This window comes from Saccharomyces mikatae (genome assembly GCF_947241705.1).
Source record: "Saccharomyces mikatae IFO 1815 strain IFO1815 genome assembly, chromosome: 3".
Taxonomy (NCBI): Eukaryota; Fungi; Ascomycota; class Saccharomycetes; order Saccharomycetales; family Saccharomycetaceae; genus Saccharomyces; species Saccharomyces mikatae.
Window position 1 is genome coordinate 273628 of NC_079258.1, and position 25073 is coordinate 298700.

A 25073-nucleotide genomic window follows, 5' to 3' on the forward strand; every position below is an offset into this window, starting at 1 on the left:
CTATTTTCGTTGTATCAGAATCTTTGATTATACTAAGAACATACTACAAAAATCTACCAACATCTGCCTAATATGACCGTAATGAACACATTTGCGTCTTTAGGTTTAATATACCCAGTAGTATGCCTTTTAACCATAGCAAACGCTCAAATTGTACTTTATCATAACAGTTCTGCAACACCCATCTCTACTGCAGTAGCCAGTTCGGTTGTAGAAGTTTACGATTTCTCCTCAACTCACGAATCGCAATATCCCTCCTCTGATTCATATGTGCAACCGTCAACAAACTTCGAAACGTTGTCTACTTTTTCATCAAGCCTTTCTACTTCCACCGATTCGTCGTCGAACTATAGAGTATCTTCCTTATTGATACTCTCCGATACGAGCCTTTCATACTCTAGTGTTTCCCACGAAGTGCCAAGTTCATCAATATCAAAGCCACCCGTTTTCACTTCAACCGTACAAGCTCATGAAACATCCCCATTATCTTCTTCATTGGAATCATCGAACTCCCTTCTCTCTTCTGCAGGTTTACCTCTGTCAACTTCGTTGGTATCTGCATCCATCGATCCATCTCATAGTTGGATTTCTTTGAGCTCAGTAGAGTCTAACTTTATTATTTCAACGACCACTTCTGCTTCTTCAGCGAATACTGGCCCAAAATCTCTAAATGATTCGAAAAGTTCTGAAGCTGCAGACACTATTACTACATTTTTATCTGATTCCTCTTCCTCCTTTTCTTCAGGCAGTTTTACTCAAACATTATTATCAAGCTTATCAGAACCTTTGTCTAATTTTTCAAGTGGCCTCATACCAAGTTCGACTGTTCAAGCGACTACTAGTAGCCTAGAATCTAGTACTCTTTCACCTACTGTTAATCCCACATCGTCATTATCTCTAGCATTTGAGGCTTCGAGTATGGGTTCAATTAGTGGGCCAGAATCACTATCTTTTGACTCTAGTAGCACACCCTCTACGAAAAGTGGCAACTCTTCCGTTTTGACATCCGATGTAATTTATGCGTACAGTACCTTGGTTCAATCTTTACCGTCATTATCAGTTACTTCTTCTCTTCTCACCGCTACAAATGAATATTCATCTATACAATTGTTAGGCCCGGATGAAGCAATAAAAAGTGAAACAGTCCAGCTCACTACTTTTATCAATTCTATACCACTTGGGACAGCTATATCTACTCCGTTTACTGACTCGCAGAATTCAATTGGTTTCACAACGTCCAATTCTACGATTCTTGGTTCTTCCAACCAGGCCGCTACGTCGACTATAAACGAACATTCACAAAAACAGGATTGGTCAAGCTCTACAGTACCATTGTCTCATACAACATGGGTTGTTGTTGAGAGTACTAATACCGAAGGCTCTGTGATTCCAACCACGTCGCCAGCCTATGTTTCCACGGCCACCAAGACGGTGGATGGGATTGTTACCGAGTATGTTACGTGGTGCCCCTTGACTGAAACAAGGTCTCAAATTATTGAGGCCAGTTCATCCACACCTAGTATTGCACAAACATCTTCATTCAGTGGTACATCCGTTTTAAACTCCAACTCCACGATTCTTGGTTCTTCCAACCAGGCCGCTACGTCGACTGTAAACGAGCATTCACAAAAACAGGATTGGTCAAGCTCTACAGTACCATTGTCTCACACAACGTGGGTTGTTGTTGAGAGTACTAATACCGAAGGCTCTGTGATTCCAACCACGTCGCCAGCCTATGTTTCCACGGCCACCAAGACGGTGGATGGGATTGTTACCGAGTATGTTACGTGGTGCCCCTTGACTGAAACAAGGTCTCAAATTATTGAGGCCAGTTCATCCACACCTAGTATTGCACAAACATCTTCATTCAGTGGTACATCCGTTTTAAACTCCAACTCCACGATTCTTGGTTCTTCCAACCAGGCCGCTACGTCGACTGTAAACGAGCATTCACGAAAACAGGATTGGTCAAGCTCTACAGTACCATTGTCTCATACAACGTGGGTTGTTGTTGAGAGTACTAATACCGAAGGCTCTGTGATTCCAACCACGTCGCCAGCCTATGTTTCCACGGCCACCAAGACGGTGGATGGGATTGTTACCGAGTATGTTACGTGGTGCCCCTTGACTGAAACAAGGTCTCAAACTCTTAAGACCAGTTCGTCGACGATTAGCAATACGCAAACTACCGGTTATTCCTCGAAACTAAAGCCATTAACCTTGCAATCAGCTAGTTCAAAATCTTCACAATTGACAGATTCTAACAGGGCTGAAACTATAAGCACCCATCATAAGCCAACCTCAAGGTCTGTATATTTTAGTGGCACTTTAGATGATTTTCCTTTGACCACCAGTGATCTTACTTCTTCCGTATCTTTCTATTCGATTGTCTCCTCTACTGAAAGTTCTGCAGCTATTACCCCTAATGCTACTGTTACACTTGGATTGGCTGGCAAGCAATCGTCTAGTGGTGTTTTTGTTACTGCCAAAATAAGTCAACCCACAAGCCCTAGCCAAAGTGCATTTACTGCCTCACCTTTAGAATCCATAGAACTTGTCTCAGCTGAGACTTCTCATAGAGATTCGTTATCCAACAGCTATTCATTGACTACTCCACAGCTAAGGATTAGTTCATTACAGACTGATTTGCTATCTACTGTTACATCAACGATGAACGGTACCTTTATTCAATATACAACATGGGCCCCAACGACAAGCGTTTCTTATAAAACTTTGATATCCCATAAAACACTAGTTCTTACCACGGAAGTCTGCTCTCATTCGGAGTGTACTCCAACTGTTATCACTAGCGTTAGTGCGACAACTTCTAAAGTTCCTGTTTCATCAATGTCTGAAGCTAACGTATCATCGTCTGAAACCAACGTATCACCCTCTCAAACCAACGTGTCATCGTCTTCAGTATCCAAAAGTACAGAAGATACTTCTATTTCTAAAACTACAATTGGTACTCGGGCTTCTGCCGCTTCCGAAACAACTTCTATCAGCCAAAGTTTGACCATTAATCAATATATTACCAGTACCAGAACTTTTGTTCATTCTGAAACTGGTACTGGTAGCCAAAGCTCTTCTGCTTTTCCAAGTTTTACCAGTACTGAAAACATCCTCTTCCCTACATTGTCTACTGAAATGATAAATACTACCGTGCTTTCAACAAAAACTTTCATTTTTAGTACTGAAGTCTGTTCTAATTCTAAATGCACCCCAACAGTTATCACAAACGTTGCTAATTCTAAGGTTACGTCTTCTAATAAACACTCTTCGCAAACGCTACAAACAGATGATGTAGAGACACTAACAACTCATAAAACTATGATTTTGAGTACCGAAGTTTGCTCTAATTCAATTTGCACACCGAAAGTGATTACTTCTAAGACAACAAAAAGTACTCCACCTGCCTCTCCAACCTTCTCAAAGTCTGGCCCATTGTTAGCTTCTACTGGGAAAACTTCTTTGGAAACCTCTTCTAAAAAGTCTACTTCGTCTGTAAGCAGCCAAATTTTGCCTTTAGTATCTACAGGTTCCGAGAAAAGCTTGAAGGCATCTGCTTCTGAGACATTCAGCACTATTTTGGTAAGTGTTACAATCCCACATTCATATGATACAACGACGACGAATGAAAAGTTCGGTAGTACCATTTTACTACACGATATCACTTCAGAGTACAAAACTCCTTCTTCTTCTTCTTCTTCTTCGACTTCTGTTCAATATTCACTATCAACCGCTACCACAACAATCAATGGCACTAAGACTATTTACACAACCTGGTGTCCATTGACAGAAACATCGACTGTCAATGCTTCTAAGCAGTCCTCTTGTAGTGGTGACAGATGTCATTCCTCGACCAAAACCTCCACGTCTTCATCTTCGGTACCTACTCAATATACATTATCTACTGCTACGACAACGATAAATGGGCTTAAGACTGTTTACACAACATGGTGCCCATTAACAAGAAAATCTTCTGTAGCGGCCACTACAAAACCTTCTTGTTTTGATAAAAAGTGTGGAAAAACTTCCTCAACTGTTCAAGTCGGTACCATTTCAGCTTCATTTGCAACATCTACTTCGATTTCTTTGAATAATTCAACACCACCCAAGTCTAATCTTGAGTATTCGACTGGGGAAGAAAAAAAGAGCACATGCTCCGGTGATGAATGTAGACAAACTGTACCAACGTCATCATTCTCATCCACTTTGACATCAATATTTTCCCTATCAATGTCCACATCATCAAACCCATTGTTAACAACAAAAATACCGAGTGTGATACCAACACACACATCTATCCAATTGTCATCATCATCATCATCATCATCATCATCATCATCATCATCATCATCACCATCATCATCATCATCATCATCATTATCATCATCATCATCATCATCATCATCACCATCATCATTATCATCATCATCATCATCTGTTTCTATATTACCAACTATTGATACTGTTGTTGTTTCGAAACCTATTTCTTCCACTGCAACAAGAACTTGTACTGGATTGCAATGTCAACAGAAGATCTCCACCGTCTGCAGTGGATCCAATTGTAACGATTTGACTTCGCTGTCTACTTCTTCTCCAACCACGGTTACTGATACCCTGACATGTACTGAATCCAGATGTAAGGAAGCCAAACGTAGCAGTTGTGAGGGTCCCACATGTAAAATATCGCAAACGCATGAGTCAAGTGCTACATTTTCTGTATGCAGTGGAGAAAAATGCCCAGGTTCCACCACTATTAAGTCACGTTCTCAGTACATCACGATGACATCTGTGATTACTCCAAGTGCTATAACGACTACATCAATGGAAGTTCATTCAACTGAGTCAACTATATCGATTACCACAGTTAAGCCAATAACATATACATCAAGTGGCACCAGAGGGCAACTGATTACCATAACGAGTTCCAGTCAAACTGTGATTCCATCTGTAACCACAATAATAACGAGAACAAGAGTGGCGATTACTTCAACACCAAAGCCAACGACTATGACATATGCCACTCAACAACCTTCCTCGAGCAGTATTGATTCTTCCCTTGCTGCAGTTGCATCGTCAACTTGGATTACAACACCTATTGTTAGCACATATGCTGGTTCGGCGTCAAGATTTATCTTTAGTAGGTTCTTTATGACAATGCTAATAGTAGTCAGCTTCATTTGATGACTCGTATATAGCGCATATACATAAATATATATAAGTATACTATTAAAAGAGCACCTTTTTCATTTACCTTTTATGATGTTTGAGGAAAACTCAGTCATCGTTACTTCTTCTCCAGAGTCATCATCGTAATCATACCATTCATTATCCTCTAGTTGGCATGACATTATTTTTCCTGAACTTAAAGAGATCTCAAACGTTATATTGTCCGGATAAAATTGGACTAATTCACAACCTCTACAATCAAGATTCAGCGGAATAAAACAATCTTCTTTGGTCTTAGAGAGCCCATGCTTCTTTCTGGCATCTTTTATCTTGGCCCATTTGTCGTCATTCTGGTCAGTTAAGTATTCATTCTCAAAAATAGACAAGTTAACTGACAGCTCTTTCGAACAAAATTTACATTTCATTAAAAAGGATGCAGTCCCTTTTGAAGACGGCATGGCATGTTCTTCAAACGTATTGATCATAATTTTAGAGTCATGCAATTCCCTGCAATTGGTACATTGCAAATCAAAGGCAAATTCCGCTCTTGATTCGTCTGTATTCTTAACTGAGACCTTGGTCACGTTTTCTGATAGTGTAGCTTTTAGGACTAAAAACAACGGCATTATTGAACACCCTGACTTTTAGTTGTTCAGGTTATCTTTAACTAAATTTTTAAAATTTTGATCTTTTTCTAATTCATGCATTTTTAGCATTTGAAAATAATTTTAGAGTCAAAAGAAGTGGACCGTTAGGAACTAAATCTAAAAGAAAAAAAGGCTCGTTTTGGTAAGATTCATTCCAACAAAGAATGCCATGTTCAATGATGCTGTGGACACTCAGTAATTAAAAATTTGAGAAGAATATAGCATAAACTACAAGAACAAGCACTAGTGTTCCGCAGGACATTAGCCGTATTTTTGAGGGGGTAGTTATATTGGAGCTCTTAAACGAACCATACTGTGGTGTCGGACTGCACTTCCTGTCGGATAAGTTAGTTGACAATTCCAATAACCCATTTTTACTTCGTAGCAGCAGTTGGTGTTAACTCCTCGATATATTTTGTTATAACAGAGCATAACCAAATAGCAACAAATAATAACAAGCATTGAAACATCCGACTTGACAGCCAATTACGGCAGCTTTGAAGCCCAAAATAGTATAAATATAGCATGATCTCACTTTGACAGAATTCCGATTTTACAAAGTGGTAATCACCCAGAGGGATTAAACAAACTACTGTATGCTAACTCTCCGTATATATGATTTTTGTTTATATGCGTCTTAGTCACAGGAGATTTTGATCATTAATGAGCTAACTAAAAATACAAAAAGTCTAGAGGAACCAAACTTACAATAATAAGTATACGCTTCTTGCCAAAAGCACTTCCTAGTTCTCATGAAATATTTCAAGCTGAAATGTATTCTTTTATCCGATTGACCTCTGAAAACCAAACACATGAATTCAAATCTGAGGAATCATGTCAAGGACATCTAATAACGTGTAGACTTATGCGTCTTCGCTTAGGTATCTATGTTACATAATTATGGTAGCGCCGTGTTAATTTCCCTTTACGTATGTAAGCTTTTTTTCTCCCTTTTTAGCTATTGTTTAAGGAGTAACATAAGCTCAAATAACCCCAGTTTTTTTAAGTTAATTACATTTTTCTTCACTGTAATCTACCTGAAAGCAACAAGATTTCATGAAGTATTCTGAGAATTACTAAAGAGCAAGGTTTTGGTAGTTTAGCTATTCACATGACTCAACAAGAATTACTTTCCCCCTCGCAATGCTTATCCAAGGGGAGGAGTATGTCGCTACCAAAAATGTTTGCGCGTAATTTGAAATCTGTTCATGGTAATTTATCTGGTAGCAAAAATATTAATTGTGGTGGCTCAAGTTACAATCCTTGTTCGTCCACAAGCTCAAACCCACAAATTACTACGACACGTAATGAAAACCAACAGGACCTTCACGTCCCCCTTTCAGCGCATGTAGAATGCAACGACAGTTGGTCCAGTTTTAAGTTCAATAAATTTAAATCAATGTTTCACCATAACAGGTCAAAGGGCTGTGATATTCCCAATGAACTAGCTTTAGAAGAAGGTACAGACCAGAGCGAGCAACCCTTAAAGGTATCTGTAGAACAACTGCAAATCTCCACTAACAGTGAGGTCAGTGCCGAAAATACCACCAGTAGTACGTTCATAATTAATGAGAATATATGCATTACACCCAATGTGATCTCTAAAAGCTCTTCTCCGGATGCGGAATTGTCTACTTTTGACATGTCCACAGATCCGTCATCCTTCCACACTCCTAGTTCCCCGAGTTATATTGCAAAGGAGAGTAGAAATCTGAGTAATGGTTCTTTGAATGATATTAATGAAGACGAAGAGCTCCAGCACTTCCATGGAAAGGTCAGCGAAAGTTGCAAGGCCTCACCCATAGGTCACTTTCCCTTATCAAATTTCCCGACTGACAGCCTGAGGGGAAATAACGGAAGTAAAATGGATCAAGTACCTACAGACACAACACCACGTTTAAGAAGGGCTGCTTCTGAACCCTTCAATACGGAAAAGAATGAGTTATTACACGAAAACTACATCGCTTTAAAACAGCCTCCAAATTTGGGAGATATCATAGAACCTAAAAGATCCCATCGTTTAAGAACTAAATCTTTTAGTAACAAGTTTCAAGATATCACCGTCGAGCCTCGATCTTTCGAGAAGATTAGATTGCTGGGCCAGGGCGATGTGGGTAAAGTATATTTAGTGAGGGAGCGTGATACCAACCAAATATTTGCCCTAAAAGTTTTGAGTAAACATGAAATGATCAAAAGGAAAAAAATTAAGCGCGTTCTTACTGAACAGGAAATTCTAGCAACAAGTGATCATCCATTTATTGTAACATTGTACCATTCTTTTCAAACTGAAGATTATTTGTATCTCTGTATGGAATACTGCATGGGAGGGGAATTCTTTAGAGCTTTGCAGACAAGAAAAAGTAAATGCATAGCTGAAGAAGATGCAAAATTTTATGCCAGTGAAGTAGTAGCGGCTTTGGAATATCTGCACCTGCTAGGCTTCATATATAGAGACTTAAAACCTGAGAATATACTATTGCATCAATCAGGTCATGTTATGCTTTCAGATTTTGATTTATCTATCCAGGCAATAGGGTCAAAAAATCCTACTATGAAAGATTCTACGTATTTAGACACAAAAATCTGTTCAGATGGATTTAGAACCAACTCATTTGTAGGTACTGAAGAGTACTTAGCTCCAGAAGTAATCAGGGGGAATGGCCATACAGCAGCAGTAGATTGGTGGACTCTAGGAATATTAGTTTACGAGATGTTATTCGGATGTACTCCATTTAAAGGAGTTAATTCGAATGAAACTTTTTCTAACATTTTAGCCAAGGATGCCAAATTTCCTCACGGTAAGGAGGTATCAAAAAATTGTAAAGATTTGATTAAAAAACTATTGAACAAAAACGAGACAAAAAGACTTGGTTCCAAGTTAGGAGCAACAGACATAAAAAGACATCCATTTTTCAAGAAAGTTCAATGGTCGTTCTTAAGAAACCAAGATCCCCCCCTAATACCGGCATTAAATGACAACGGTTGTGAACTCCCTTCTATTTTATCTTGCAATAAACACTCTAAAAATAACCCTGTAAGCAAACAAGAAACCAAAATGTTTTGCGAGAAAGTTGCAAATGATGACGAAATGGATGAGGCCGATCCGTTTCATGATTTCAATTCCATGAGTTTAACAAAAACAGATGATAATATTTTAACATACTCGGAGAATCATACTTATGGCAAAGTTTTATACAAAGCAAGTTGCACAAGATCAAGGCATAACAATTCTCATAGAAGTTTCTTTAAAGTCATAATACCTGAACTATAAAACGACCTCCCACAGGAGGATATGTTCATACACGAATTTTCGTGCTGGCTTTTCTTGATTCTCCTTATGACAATAGTGTAATGAACTATTTAAAAGTAAACAAATTAACAAAAAATAATAAACAAAAAATGTACTTATTTTTTATTTTTTTTTCATAGACCTGTGCGTATAAATATACGTACAATTATATCGATCAATGAATATCCAATGATAGTAATCTCAAAAGTTTATCCGTTGCTGATATATCATCGTTTTTCAATATTATTTTTAGATAACTGATTAATTTAAGCAAATCACCGTTGGCAGCTTCTTTTCGTAATTCTTCGGAGATACTGAAAGCCCGGTTTATAATGCCCTTGTCTAAACGTGCTAATTTCGCAACATTCATTCCATAACTGTTATATGTTAATCCCTTCTTCAACTTATATAAGAAAATCACGCTCATCCAGCTTTCACCAGGTTTTTGTTCTTCCACATAATCCATATGGTAGTTTCTTATTAATGATGATTTGATTTCTCCCAACATGGGAAAATGTGTGGTGAATAGTATTAAGGGACAATCGTTTAGTTCGGAGAAATACTTTATTAATGCATATGATATTGCTATACCATCATGCGTCCCAGTACCTCTTCCAACTTCATCTAACAATAACAAAGATCGTTCATTGCAATTCTTCAAAATCTGTAAGATATCAAGCATTTCCACTTTGAATGTAGAATCACCATTTAAGATATCGTCATGTGCACCAATTCGAGTTAGTACACTATCAAATATGCTCAATCTCATCTCTTCCGCAGGTACAAAAGAGCCAATCTGTGCCATTATAGTTAACAGCGCAACTTGCCTAATATAAGAGGACTTTCCACCCATATTCGGCCCCGTTATGATGTTGATTTTACCATCTTCTGGGGACATCATGATATCATTCGGTACATAGTGAACATCCAGCGATTCGATAATCGGATTTCTTGCCTTCTTCGCAATAATCGCTTGTTGCCCAACCACAAAAGTTGGTCTAACATAGTTTAGATTACATGATGTGGCTGCAAGTGATAAAATACAGTCATAATGGGCTAAATTTAGTACGATTTTACGAAGTCCTGTATACTCTGCCGTAATTTTATTCAAAAACACCTTATACTGCAACTCAGATTCACGAATTAACAAGTCCTTATAATATTCTAGTTTCTGAGTTAGCTTTTGGGTTTTTGGAGTGGTAAATCTGCTAACCATCTTGGTATTATTAACTTTTATCCAATCGTCGGGCAAATCCTTAACTTGCGAGTTTTTCACTTCGATCAAGTATTCAACTTCATCTCTGAAGTTCAAATAAGGACGTTTGAGATACTTTCGTATCTCTATTAATTCCTCCTTTAACTGTGACCGTACCAATTCACTATCCCTTTGTATTCTTATTATACCTTCTGAATGATCATAGTTGTTTAAATTGAAGAAATCCATTACCTGTTTATCCGGATTTTTCTCCATTATTGCTGTAACATTGATCATGGTGAGAAAATGAGGTAATTGAGTGCTGGAAAGTAATTCGTTCAATTCACTGAATAATTTGAAGAGTAAGGATGATTTTTTGCTTATGGTGCCTTCGGATGATTTGAAATATTCTGATAGATATGATTGATGCACTTTGAAGTGATCAACGAAGGATGTTATCTGCTTTAGGTAAAAATAAACTTCTTTTCTAGAGGTTGTACCGTATGTTATACGATTTAAGGTCCTTAGTAAGTCCGGGGTATGATTTAACATTTGATTCAACGATTCAAAAAAAATACTATGATTGATTTCGGATGTGATAAACTCAACGGCATCAAGTCGTTCTTCGATCTGGCGTACATCAATCAAAGGTTTGAGAATCCATTCTCTTAACATTCTAAACCCAAATGATGTCCTTGTATGGTCCATTAACCAAAACAAAGAACCCTTACCACCATCATGAGTGAAAATGTCTAGACTTTGCAAAGTATTGGGATCTAACAACATATGTATTTTTGATGCAAATGGTGAGTAAATAGAAGGTATCAAGATCACCTGTTCATTGTTATATTCAAGCATATGTGAATATAATTTGAAAACTAGCTGTATGAGTGAAGGTGAAAGTTTTATCTTTTCATTCATTACTTTTATTGCGTGAACGACATCTTCTTCTAAATCACCCACATCCTTATGAATTAAAACACATGACATATCCTTGAAAAGTTTTGCCACATGCAACGGCAGATTTTCTGTGCTTACTAATACTTCAATAGGCTGTAGATATTTGATTCGTACCTGTAGTTTCTCATCAGCAAGATTAGGTTCTTCAAATTCATCATAAACAACTTCTCCATTATTTAAATTGACAGAAAGCAAAGAATATTTAGCCAACTTATCCTGATATACGGTACAAGAAAGGGCCCATATACTGTTTGTATCACCAAGAATACGCTTACCTCTAAGAGCAAAAGTAGAGTTTACACCAAATGTAGCTTTGGTGAAAACATTCGAAACCTTTCTCTCAAAAACATTGGATTTGTTTGAGCTTGGGTCATGCTTCTTCATAGCACTTGTTTCTGTTTGCTCCACCACGGCCACCTTCAAATTATGATGTATAAGCCTCTCCAGATGAACGTTTAATCTAACATCTGGGAAAGAACAATATGCAAACTGCTTATGATTAGAATCTTGAGGGTTAGACTCATCGATAGTTAATTTGCCAGGTACTAACTTTATATGAAGTATCCTACTAACCACTACTGCGTCTTCTGCAAAACATTTATACTTGTAGCCTACTCTAATGACAAGTATTTTATCTATATGATGCTTTTTCAAATCCTGAACCTGTTTGTCCAAGGGCGTAAGTTTCGTCATGTGCTTTTTAACTTTTTTTTTTATAGAGACTTCTATATCCTCCTCCCCACCTTCACCAGATTGAGCATCATCATCAGCTCGTCTTTTCATTATTCTCTCCAATTTTTTTGCAAAATCTATTCCATTAGATGTCGACGAAGTATTATTTCCCTCTTCAGAATTTCCCAAAATGTTCAATGAAATGCCATCATTAGCTACCATAGTACTTGCCGTTGAAGGAGGCTCCGCAATATCATCTTCATCAGTATCAAGGCAGATGGATTCACTACCTACGTCATTTCCAATCGCAAATTCCTGGTTCTGCCTCTGCGTCAGCTCTGGTCTGCTTGCTTTCTTGAAAAACCTGCTTATTGTGGGTTGTCCTGCCATTGTTCTCAACGACCTCAACAAAATAGATCAATATGCGACATTAACAACTTATTCACTACCGGTTTAAGTGCATTTCCTTTATCACCATTCTTCCATATAGTATATCATTGGAAATTCACGTGACTGAATCCTCCGTCAGGTGTGATACCTACACGAAAATTTTTCTTTTTTTTCGGTGGCAACCGAAGACAAACCATCAAATTCGCATAAGATAAACAGGGGCAAAGGTGAATTGGGTACAGATTATCGTTATCTATAAACCATAAGTAATTAAAACGTTACTCAGGGACAATTGATTACATGCTATCGGCCACACACAGTAATTTGAACACAGCATCTAATATTCAAACAATAAAAGAGAAACAGGCCGCTCAAATCATCATTGCACATATTAGTTTATTATTAACAACTCTCAACAACAACAATTTCGAATCTGTGGAAAGAGAAATTAGACATATTTTAGACAAATCATCCGTAGATATTTACATAAAAGTTTGGCAGCGATTATTGACGTTAAGTTCTCGGGACATATTACAAGCGGGAAAATTTTTACTTCAAGAAAATTTACTGCATAGATTACTATTTGAGTTTGCAAAGGATTTACCAACGAAAAGCACAGAACTTCTTCAGCTTTTAAAACAACGAACCTTTGAAAACCAGGAGTTTTTGAAGCAAACAGGAATTACATTATCACATTTCATTGATCTATTTGATAAGTCTGCAAATAAGGACATTATAGAATCACTTGACCGTTCCTCTCAGATTGAAAATTTCAAAGCAATTAAGATGAATCATACAAATTATTTAAGGAATTTTTTCCTCCAAACTACACCGGAAACATTAGAGCCAAATTTACGCGACTTATTGCATTCATTGGAAGGTGAAAGCCTAAATGACTTACTGGCCCTTTTACTATCCGAAATACTTTCGCCAGGGTCTCAGAGTTTACAAAACGATCCTACAAGGAGTTGGTTGACACCTTCAATAGTATCAGACGCGACTAGTTGTGGTGAAGTTATAGCAAGATCCATTAGTTCTGTAAAGTCGAACCAAATAAATTGGAATCGCGTATTCAATTTAATGTCAACAAAGTATTTCTTAAGTGTACCATTGATGCCTACTACAGCTTCTTTGAGTTGCTTATTTGCTGCATTACACGATGGTCCAGTTATTGATGAATTTTTCAGTTGTGATTGGAAAGTTATTTTCAAGTTGGATTTGGCCGTTCAATTGAATAAATGGTCGGTACAGAACGGCTGTTTTGATTTACTAAATGTAGAAGGGACTAGAAAAGTTTCTGACTCGATTCCGAACACAAAACAGTCCTTACTGTATCTATCATCTATTGCATCATTGAATTTAGAATTGTTCTTACAAAGGGAGGAATTATCTGATAGTCCTATGTTAGTTTACTTTCAAGAGTGCTTTTTTGAAGATTTTAACTACGCTCCTGAATATCTTCTTTTGGCTCTAATCAAAGAAATGAAACGTTTTATTTTGTTAATAGAAAACAAGACAATAATCGATGAGATACTGATTACATTACTGGTTCAAGTTCATAATAAATCACCATCATCATTTAAGGACGTTATTTCGACACTAACTGATGATTCCAAAATCATAGAAGCAGCTAAAATAATAATTAATTCTGAAGACGCCTCTATTGCAAACTTTTTAAAATCACTATTAGATGCTGGAAGGTTGGAGTCAGTAATTAATAAACTTTCCTTCAACGAAGCTTTTAGAATCTTACCGTGCGCCAGACAGATTGGTTGGGACGGGTTCGATACTTTTCTAAAAACAAAAATATCACCATCTAATGTCGATGTAGTACTGGAAACACTAGAAGCTCAAACAAAAATGACTGATGCGAACACTCAATTCAGGTCTTTGAAAACATTCGACTTGTTTGCTTTACGTTCTATAATTGAAGTACTGAACAAATGCCCACTAGATGTTCTCCAACTACAAAGGTTTGAATCCTTAGAATTTTCTTTATTGATTGCTTTCCCGAGACTGATAAATTTTGGGTTTGGGCACGATGAGGCTATTTTGGCCAATGGTGACATCACAGGAATCAATGGTGACATCGAGAAGGAGATGCAGAATTATTTACAGAAAATGTATAGCGGTGAATTGGCCATTAAAGATGTCATCGAACTTTTAAGGAAATTAAGGGATAGTGATTTGCCAAGAGATCAGGAAGTTTTTACGTGTATTACACATGCTGTTATAGCAGAATCGAGTTTTTTCCAAGATTACCCATTAGATGCTTTAGCTACCACTTCTGTTCTCTTTGGATCAATGATTCTTTTCCAATTGTTACGTGGTTTCGTATTAGACGTCGCATTCAGGATAATCATGAAATTTGCCAAGGAGCCTCCTGAATCTAAGATGTTTAAGTTTGCTGTACAGGCTATTTATGCGTTTAGAATACGTTTGGCCGAATATCCACAATATTGTAAGGATTTGTTAAGAGAAGTTCCAGCGTTAAAATCTCAGGCTCAAGTTTATCAATCCATTGTGGAAGCCGCTACATTAGCAAATGCCCCAAAGGAAAGACCAAGACCCGTTCAGGAAATGATCCCATTAAAGTTCTTTGTTGTTGATGAGGTTTCATGTCAAATCAATCAAGATGGCGCCCCTAAAGACATTGTAGAAAAGGTCCTTTTTGTTCTCAATAATGTTACACTTGCTAATCTGAATAATAAGGTCGATGAGTTGAAGAAAAATTTAACGCCCAATTACTTTTCTTGGTTTTCCACGTACCTAGTTACTCAAAGGGCCAAAACAGAGCCTAATTATCATGAACTCTACAGCAAAGTTATAGTTGCCATGGGATCAGGGTTACTACATCAGTTTATGGTCAACGTCACTTTGCGACAATTGTTTGTTCTGTTATCTGCAAAGGATGAGCAAGCTATCGATAAAAGGCATCTAAAAAACTTGGCCTCATGGTTGGGATGTATAACATTAGCTTTAAGCAAGCCAATCAAACACAAGAATATTGCATTCAGGGAAATGTTACTCGAGGCCTATAAGGAAAAGAGGTTGGAAATAGTTGTCCCATTCGTAACGAAGGTATTACAGGGGGCTTCTGAATCAAGAATTTTCAAGCCACCAAATCCATGGACTGTTGGTATATTAAAGCTATTAATCGAATTAAATGAGAAAGCAAACTGGAAGTTAAGCCTGACTTTTGAAGTTGAGGTCCTATTAAAGTCTTTCAATTTAACCACCAAATCTTTTAAGGCCTCAAATTTCATTGATATTCCAGAAAGTATAGAAAATTTATCAGGGGCTTTAGGTTCAATCACTTTGGAGCAACAGCAAACGGAGCAACAAAGGCAAATTTTATTGATGCAACAACATCAACAACAGATGCTATTATATCAGCAAAGGCAACAGCAGCAGCAACAAAGACAACAACAACATCATATGAGTGCGAACACAATTTCAGATCAGCAAACGACCTTTGGCGGTGAGGGAACGGTTTCGCATGATAACCCTTTCAACAACTTACTCGGTTCCACTATTTTTGTAACACATCCCGATTTGAAGAGGGTCTTCCAAATGGCTCTAGCTAAGTCAGTTCGCGAAATTTTGTTAGAAGTGGTTGAAAAATCATCAGGAATTGCTGTTGTTACCACAACAAAAATAATTCTCAAAGACTTTGCTACTGAAGTTGATGAGTCTAAATTAAAAACTGCCGCAATAATAATGGTAAGGCATTTAGCACAAAGCCTGGCTCGGGCTACTTCTATTGAACCGTTGAAAGAGGGTATTCGTTCTACCATGCAATCACTAGCACCAAACTTGATGTCTCTCTCCTCTTCTCCTGGAGAAGAACTTGACACAGCAATAAATGAGAATATTGGTATTGCTTTGATTCTGATTGAAAAAGCATCCATGGACAAGTCTACTCAAGATTTGGCAGACCAATTGATGCAGGCAATTGCTATTCGTCGTTATCATAAGGAAAGAAGGGCTGATCAACCGTTCATTACCCAAAATACTAATCCGTATTCATTATCTTTGCCAGAACCTCTTGGCTTGAAGAATGCTGGTGTTACTCCTCAACAATTTAGAGTATACGAAGAATTTGGTAAGAATATCCCAAACTTGGATGTTATTCCATTTGCTGGATTGCCCGCTCATGCTCCACCAATCACTCAAAGCATGAATTTATCTCAACCTCAACAGCAACAAGCGCAGTTGCCTACTCAACTCTTGACCGCCGAACAAATAAGAGCCCAACAACAACAGCAATTACAGAAAAATCGGTTGAGTCAGCCATCTCAATCAGCTCAGCCACTGGGCGTTAATGCCCCAAATCAACAAGCTGGAATTACTGCAGTTCAATCAGACCTAGAGCAGAACCAGCGTGTTCTTGTACATCTCATGGATATTTTGGTTTCTCAAATTAAAGAAAATGCTGCGAAAAATAACTTAGCTGAATTGGGTGACCAAAACCAAATTAAGACCATTATTTTCCAAATTTTGTCATTTATCGCAAAGAGCGCACAAAAGGATCAATTAGCATTAAAGGTCTCACAAGCTGTTGTAAATAGTCTTTTTGCTACTAGTGAGAGTCCTCTTTGTAGAGAAGTTTTGTCCTTACTCTTGGAAAAGTTATGTTCTTTGTCTCTCGTTGCTAGAAAGGATGTTGTTTGGTGGTTAGTTTATGCCTTGGATAGCAGAAAATTCAATGTTCCAGTAATCAGATCTCTACTAGAAGTTAATTTGATTGATGCTACAGAATTAGATAACGTTTTGGTCACTGCAATGAAGAATAGAATGGAAAACTCTACTGAATTTGCTATGAAACTGATCGAGAATTCCGTGTTATCTGATGATTCCATCCTGATGAGGATGGACTTTATCAAAACCCTAGAACACTTGACTTCTTTAGAGGATGAAAACGTAAAGAAATTTATGAAAGAATTCGAAGATACTAAGATAATGCCGGTGAAGAAAGGTACCAAGACTAGCAGGACAGAAAAATTTTATTTGGTGTTTACAGAGTGGGTAAAATTACTTCAAAGAGTTGAAAAGAACGACGTGATTACTACCGTATTTATTAAGCAATTAGTGGAGAAGGGCGTTATAAGCGATACTGACAACTTAATCACATTTGTGAAAAGCTCTCTTGAACTTTCAGTGTCTTCATTCAAAGAAAGTGATCCAACTGATGAAGTGTTCATTGCTATCGATGCGCTGGGATCGTTAATTGTTAAGCTTTTAATTTTGCAAGATTTCAAAGATACTACAAGAAGAGACTATATCAATGCAATCTTTTCAGTCATCGTTTTAGTATTCGCCAAGGATCACAGCCAAGAGGGTACGACGTTCAATGAAAGACCATATTTCAGACTATTCTCAAACATCTTGTACGAGTGGGCCACCATTAGAACACACAATTTTGTAAGGGTATCTGATTCTGTAACTAGACAAGAGCTGATTAAATTTGACCCAGTGTTTTACAATACCTTCTCAGAATATTTGCATTCTTTACAACCATTTGCCTTTCCTGGATTCTCATTCGCGTGGGTCACACTATTATCACACAGGATGTTATTACCAGTCATGTTGAGACTACCCAAGAAGATGGGCTGGGAAAAATTAATGCTTTTGATAATCGATTTGTTTAACTTTTTGGATCAGTACACAAGTAAACATTCTGTATCCGATGCTGTTTCTGTTGTTTACAAAGGAACACTTCGTGTTATATTAGGAATTTCCAATGATGTACCATCATTTTTGATTGAAAATCATTATGAATTAATGAATAATCTACCTCCAACGTATTTTCAACTAAAGAATGTCATTCTATCTGCTATTCCTAAACACATGACTGTGCCGAACCCATACGATGTGGATATATCTATGGAAAATATTCCGTCATGTAAGGAGCTACCTGAAGTGTTCTTTGATCCTGTGATTGATTTACACTCTTTAAAGAAACCAGTTGACAACTATCTTCGTATCCCTTCCAATTCGTTATTAAGAACCATTTTAAATTCCGTTTACAAAGATACGTATGACATAAAAAAGGGCGTCGGATATGAATTTTTATCTGTTGATAGTAAATTAATCCGAGCCATCGTACTACATGTAGGTATTGAAGCAGGAATAGAGTATAAAAGAACATCTTCAAATGCGGTATTCAATACGAAATCTTCTTATTACACTTTATTGTTTAACCTGATCCAAAACGGTAGTATTGAAATAAAACATCAAATTATACTGGCTATTGTGGAACAATTGAGATATCCAAATATCCACACCTATTGGTTCAGCTTTGTATTGATGAACATGTTCAAAAGCGAAGAATGGAGTGACCAGAAGCTTGAAGTTCAGGAACTAATTTTAAGAAACTTTCTGAAAAGAATAATTGTTAACAAACCTCACACGTGGGGTGTATCTGTCTTCTTCACTCAATTGATTAATAGCGATGACATCAACCTTTTAGATCTACCCTTTGTACAGAATGTTCCTGAAATAAAGCTTATTTTACAACAGCTAGTCAAATATTCGAAAAAGTACACAAATCATGAACAAGATGACAAATCCGCCACCATCGATAGGGGACAAACTCCCCTTCAATCCAACGCATAAAAAAAAACAACTGCATTTACTCATATATAACAGTTATCATTTCAAAAAATATTAATACCTGTATAATACTATATTTCAAAGAATACTGTTTCTGTAAAAAGAACAGAAAATTTTTAAATTGCCTTGCTGATAGATGACTAGTTAAACATCTAGACGTCGTTTTGTGTTACCCGTGGTTTAATTATTGTAAATAATAATAATTTGTATCAACAGTTATTATATGCAGGAAGAGCTGGCACCTACCTTATGAGCTTGAGGAGGAATAAACAAAGAACTCTCGAGTAGTCAAATACCTAGAATCCTAGAGCAGCCTGCATATGGTTTCATTATTCAAAGGGAGTAAAGTTCCACTCACGAAAGAGGGACCTACGTCTAAGAAGCCTCCGAATACAGCATTTAGACAGCAAAGACTAAAGGCATGGCAACCTATACTATCACCTCAAAGCGTGCTTCCGTTGTTGATATTTGTCGCATGTATCTTCACTCCTATTGGGATTGGGCTTATTGTGAGCGCTACTAAGGTACAAGATCTAACAATTGACTATAGTCATTGTGATACTAAGGCCTCCACAACTGATTTTGCTGATATACCAAAAAAATACATTAAACATCACTTCAAGAATAAACTTGAAAATAAACCACAATGGAAGCTTACTGAAGACGAAAGTGGAGAAATGTCATGTGAACTTCGGTTCGAAATCCCAAACTACATCAAGAAATCTGTTTTTGTATATTATAAGTTGACCAATTTCTATCAAAATCATCGCAGGTATGTTCAATCATTTGATACAAAGCAAATTTTAGGGGAGCCTATTAAGTTAGATGACTTGGATACAAGTTGTAGTCCTATAAGGAGTAGGGAGGATAAAATAATATATCCCTGTGGGTTGATTGCTAATTCTATGTTCAATGATACATTCTCTCAAATTTTAAGTGGTGTTGACGATACAGAAGACTACCATTTGACGAACAAGGATATATCGTGGAGTATAGATCGTCACAGATTTAAAGTTACCAAGTATAATGCTAGTGAAATTGTTCCACCACCAAACTGGATGAAGAAGTATCCCGAAGGATATACTGATGATAATATTCCTAATATTCATACTTGGGAAGAATTCCAAGTATGGATGAGGACTGCAGCGTTCCCCAAGTTTTACAAGCTAGCGTTGAAAAACGAATCTGCTCCTTTGCCAAAGGGTAAGTATCAAATGAATATTGAATTAAATTATCCAATCTCACTATTTGGTGGCACAAAATCGTTTGTATTAACCACAAATGGTGCTATCGGTGGAAGAAATATGTCACTTGGTGTATTATATCTGATTGTCGCAGGGATTTGCGCTTTATTTGGTATTGCATTTTTGGTCAAATTGATCTTCCAACCGAGAGCTATGGGTGACCACACTTATTTAAATTTTGATGATGAAGCAAATGAGGATGATGAGAATACACACTCAGAAAATGCCACATTGAGAGAAATTTTATAAATGCGAGAAATTTACCTTCAATGCTTTTTGCCTTTGTTTACAAATAAACAAACAAACAAAACTTGTTGACTTTTTCAAACGTAAACAAGAGACTAAAATAGAGCATGCTTTACCCTCTTGAGGAATGAAACGACAAAGAACTCACAAATTTGCTATTCTATTAGAAGATGAAAATGATAGAGGAAATTAAAAATTTATCATGAATTCGTCAATGGATGTATGTAAATAAAAAAAAACTACGTAAAGATATGTTCCCTATAAAAGTGATGTTCTTCCGGAACGTTCTCCTTCTCCCATAAATCTCTTTGAAACTTAAACCAACCTGGTAGTTCAGAATCAGTGGGTATTCTTATTTTTACATTGTCTTTCCCCAGTGCTTTATAATAGCCATACTCTCCGTTTTCTTTCTTGTTGAATGCTAATCTATACCGATGGCCAAAAATTCCAAGGTCGGAAGAAGTTCTCTTCAAATCACCACCTAAGACACCATTTACTTGTAATACTTTGTTATTTTTCACCTTAGTTTCAATTTGGTTTATTAACGTTAAAAGACGTTGGGGTACTTCTGGCTCCTTGCTAAGATCATCTTCATTTACTTTAACTAATTTGCCAGAGTTGCCCTTATACTCTATCGAGTGTATTCTATTATTTTCAAGGGAAAGCTTCTTATTGTTATTATTAATAATTGTCTTGTCATCCTTTTCTTGTTCTATGTTAATACTAATTACTTCTAAAAATGTTTCTGCAAAATAATTTCTATTCTTACCGGAAAATAATCTGTACTCATTTATGATTGATGCAATATTCCATTTCTGAATTTTTCGAAGTATACCAATAACCAGTGCAGTTTTATCTACCAATAAAACATTGTAATTATCCACATTTAACAAAGTCTTGAAAGTTCTCTTTAAACACGTGCTTTTAATCAGCATTAAATCATCGTTGTCAGTTAAATGATAAGAAATTTCCTCCTGTATCACAGGTTCTGTTATTATGGAATTTTGTGATGCATTTAGCGTATGTTTTTTTATTTTTTTTTCATCCTGCAATGATAATGTACTATTATTGTTGGAATATAAACTGCCGTTGGATACAGAAGAACTCTTAACTGGAACTGCCGCAGCTGAGAAATCAGACATCCTCAAAACAATCCATTTTATAGATGACCTTGTAAAGAAATCCTTAAAAAATTTTGAGGGTTCTTGACCTCCTATAAATATAACAGTCTTTAGATTAAGAGTCTCCAGAAACGATAAGTTCAATGTTTCCACTTTAGAACATCTATAAATTCCCTCTTCAGCGATGCCAAAGTTAGCAGGAGGAACCAACATCTTCAATTTACTTTCCAAAAAACACCAGTACCGTAGACTTCTCTTTCCTCATGAAAATATCGGCTAAACATGATTAAATCTCACAATAAGATGTGGATGTATTATACTGCCTAGCTTTCTGCATTAATTTTCAAAAAACCTCCGCGAAAATGAATCACGATATTTATTACCCGGACTTATCAGAAGAGTATAGCAATGTATTCTGCTTGTGCTATCGCTACGAAGGCATATATTTCAAGAGAAACGATGAATAACTTTAGTGTTGATGTGTACTCATATAGACCTCCATGGGTACAGATATCACTGAACTCCATGATCTCTCCATATTTTTACTGGAGTGAGTTGCTTTTACTTCTTTAGTGGCGATTGCCTAGACGCAATGGTCAAGCTTACACAATGGGCTTCTGAATGACAGTTCCAACTGATTTGTTTTGAACAGTATCGCCTGGGCAAGGATGTGAGCAGTGTGTACACGTAAAGCTCTCTTTCAAACTGCCGTCTCTACAATTCGTTCTTTGATCTTCGGCAGATGATATCATATGTGCCTTTCTATGCATCATTATGAGAGAGGTAAATAATTTCTATAGAGACGATGGTTATGGGCGCAAGATGTTGTACATAAGAATATGATATATGAGACAAAAAATCAGTGTTTGACGATTCTTTTGAGGAGCAACAGTTGATAAGGAAGTTCTTATGAGTGAATCAAATTTTTAATCATCTACTTTGAGATTTCTGAACACATTCTTTTCTTCCAGTAGTTAAAAGTAAGTCATAATCAAAGCAATAACCCATAGAACAAAGTAAATTGTCAAAGTAACTCCAATGTTCTTCTCGTGTCTTCATAACTACCATTCCAGCTGGCTCAATCTGACGAAAAATGAACTTGGTGGGATTATGTGCCTACGTCTCAAATATCAGAGCTCACTTGGAGTATTATTATACTTTGCAAGCCATCCATCCAACTGAAAATTTTGGAACTGTTTTCACTACGGTCGCTTCACTAGTTTGATCACAAGTGTTCTGTGTTGTTCCAGAAGAACAAGGTTAGCTTTTTTCTGGGCTCCATCAAAGAAATATATCTACACTATTGCAAACTAGAAACAAACGCCTTTTGCAAAAAAACTTTATAAAATTAGGAACTTTTAGGGTATGAGTGATTATCCATAGTATAGACAAAAGCTATACATATTATAATATCATAGCCTTATAAGTTAACCACGTGGTTTCATAGATTTAGAGACTACACTGTTGAATATTTTACTGTTTCTTTTTTCTTTTCTCATACTTTCAACGAATCCAATAGAATTCACTGCTGAAACTCATAGGATTTATCATCTTTTAGTATCATTTCAAAATAAATTCAATGGTTTTATAATCCGAAAAGACATAAACACCGGTGGCTTGCAGGTTCTTTTACGTACTTTGCGTAAGAAATTCTTTCCGCTCCGCCTTTGAACGTCTATAAATAATAAACAGAGTTCGCGACGCCAGAACAGAATTAATAAAACTTGTTCCATCTCCTTCTACCTCATATCATATAAGTTTGAGCGTTTTAACAAAAGCTACTGGTTTATTATACGGCTCATTCTCAGGTTGTATTTTTTATTTTTTCAATATAAGTAGAAACTGCCCTTTGTCAAGTTTTTCTTCACCTAAGATCAGATCAGATGTGAGAAGCAAAGACAAAAGTCTTGAAGGATATATACAGTTTCATGCCTCTTCGAAACCATTAAATAGTTCGGGCGCAAATACTTAACAGTATTGACTTCACTTCATCTTTTCAAGATGTTTTCTTTTTTTATGGATCAGCTGTTTAAAAGAAAGAAAACAATAAATCTACACAAGATACTGTAGCTATCATGTCTGGCTCTTTAATGTATGACATTTTCAGTTTTAGAATGTTTAGTTGATACGTTGATACTTTTAGTAGTATTAATGTAACAGTATTTCAGTGAAATCCAAAACAAGTCACTCTTCGATTAATGGACCGTCGAAAAAAAAACTTAATGAGATGTAAGTATTACTCATTATCCCCATACTATATCAATTCGTGTTACCAATCAAAAATTTGATGTTCTTCTTGTCTTCACAATTTAAAAATTAGTTTGTATATTGTTTTTAATTTTTATAAAGGAAACACTATATTCCTATTTTCAACACCAGCTGGAGTTTAACATGCCTCTCCTTATCCTTTGATTTTACTTTTATCATATAAAGATGGCAGTTTAGATTTTTCATGGTGATATGTATGTTCTAAAAAAGGATCAAAAGAATCACTACAATAAATAAGGTTTATGTTTACTTTTTTATTGAGACAATATTTTTTCAATTAGATCCTTGTAGTGTAAAAGTAGCAATAACCATTTAGCATGGATGGATATTAAATTTCCACCACATTCAGAGATGACCAATGTTGATGCTCAATTATCAAAATTAATGCTATAAATCCAACTATTGGTCACAATGTTAATAGAAATAATAACTTAGTCACATATTGAATAACTTAATACAGCTCCAAATTTGCACGTAAAATCCTTCTGTGTGGTGTTTTTTTTTTTTTGATTAAATTGTGGTATGAACAGAGGGAAATTGAAACGCTTCTATGCATCATATAACTGAAAAATATAATATCATTTTGAAATTGCTATTCTTTTTCAAGTTTCCCAAAGATTTACTAGTGAAATTTAATAATTGATGAATATCTCCTGATAAATAATCATCTTATTTGAAGGGAAAATATTATTGTTATACCAATCAAGAACTAAATGAACAAATAAACTTTACTATACATTCAAAAAAAATCTGACATAAGTTTTTGACGGAAAAAAACTGCAACCTAGTTATATTTCATACTGTAGTAAAATATATGACTTTTCTGTTGACGTAAGGCATTGCAATCTAGCTTATTAGTCATAATGTAGTATGATTATTGGACATTCTTATATATTATTATAAAAGTAACATACATATCATTGTATCCTCTTGATGAGATACAATCCATTCTTATATGTAATATGTACTATTGTCTTATTACTGCACCCCTTTTGACTAATAGCGATTAGTCATCTCGTGAATAATTATAAATTAGTCATACTTCTTTAATTAGCATATTTTAACATTTCCTTACAAGATATTTAGAAGATATTTACATAAGATTGCTAGTATTCATGCGTGAGGCCAATTTATTTCTCATCTCTCTCTCCGATAATATATAACTTTAATAATATTAAAAGATTACTTATTATGTGTAATGGTAAGATTATTATAAATGCTCATAGCACCATGAAAACATTGTATACAAAT

General features: G+C 36.2%; 7 protein-coding genes across 7 annotated transcripts; 4 read left to right on the plus strand and 3 right to left on the minus strand.

Annotated features, from left to right (window-relative positions):
* Positions 1 to 72: 72 nt before the first annotated feature.
* On the plus strand, positions 73 to 5190 carry FIG2 (Fig2p; the record flags this gene model as incomplete). The annotated part of the gene is made up of 1 exon (XM_056226509.1): positions 73 to 5190. The coding sequence occupies one exon, from the start codon at positions 73 to 75 to the stop codon at positions 5188 to 5190; it is 5118 nt and encodes a 1705-aa protein (XP_056080777.1).
* A 62-nt stretch (positions 5191 to 5252) lies between these two features.
* SMKI03G1390 (uncharacterized protein) lies at positions 5253 to 5801 on the minus strand (the record flags this gene model as incomplete). Its single annotated transcript, XM_056226510.1, has 1 exon — positions 5253 to 5801. The coding sequence occupies one exon, from the start codon at positions 5799 to 5801 to the stop codon at positions 5253 to 5255; it is 549 nt and encodes a 182-aa protein (XP_056080778.1).
* Positions 5802 to 6933: 1132 nt separating this feature from the next.
* KIN82 (putative serine/threonine protein kinase KIN82) lies at positions 6934 to 9093 on the plus strand (the record flags this gene model as incomplete). The annotated part of the gene is made up of 1 exon (XM_056226511.1): positions 6934 to 9093. The coding sequence occupies one exon, from the start codon at positions 6934 to 6936 to the stop codon at positions 9091 to 9093; it is 2160 nt and encodes a 719-aa protein (XP_056080779.1).
* A 193-nt stretch (positions 9094 to 9286) lies between these two features.
* On the minus strand, positions 9287 to 12328 carry MSH3 (mismatch repair protein MSH3; the record flags this gene model as incomplete). Its single annotated transcript, XM_056226512.1, has 1 exon — positions 9287 to 12328. The coding sequence occupies one exon, from the start codon at positions 12326 to 12328 to the stop codon at positions 9287 to 9289; it is 3042 nt and encodes a 1013-aa protein (XP_056080780.1).
* Positions 12329 to 12628: 300 nt separating this feature from the next.
* Positions 12629 to 18946, plus strand: CDC39 (CCR4-NOT core subunit CDC39; the record flags this gene model as incomplete). Its single annotated transcript, XM_056226513.1, has 1 exon — positions 12629 to 18946. One exon carries the CDS (start codon positions 12629 to 12631, stop codon positions 18944 to 18946), a length of 6318 nt encoding a protein of 2105 aa, XP_056080781.1.
* A 317-nt stretch (positions 18947 to 19263) lies between these two features.
* CDC50 (aminophospholipid translocase regulatory protein CDC50) lies at positions 19264 to 20436 on the plus strand (the record flags this gene model as incomplete). The annotated part of the gene is made up of 1 exon (XM_056226514.1): positions 19264 to 20436. One exon carries the CDS (start codon positions 19264 to 19266, stop codon positions 20434 to 20436), a length of 1173 nt encoding a protein of 390 aa, XP_056080782.1.
* Positions 20437 to 20672: 236 nt separating this feature from the next.
* OCA4 (Oca4p) lies at positions 20673 to 21767 on the minus strand (the record flags this gene model as incomplete). The annotated part of the gene is made up of 1 exon (XM_056226516.1): positions 20673 to 21767. One exon carries the CDS (start codon positions 21765 to 21767, stop codon positions 20673 to 20675), a length of 1095 nt encoding a protein of 364 aa, XP_056080783.1.
* Between the last annotated feature and the right edge of the window lie 3306 nt (positions 21768 to 25073).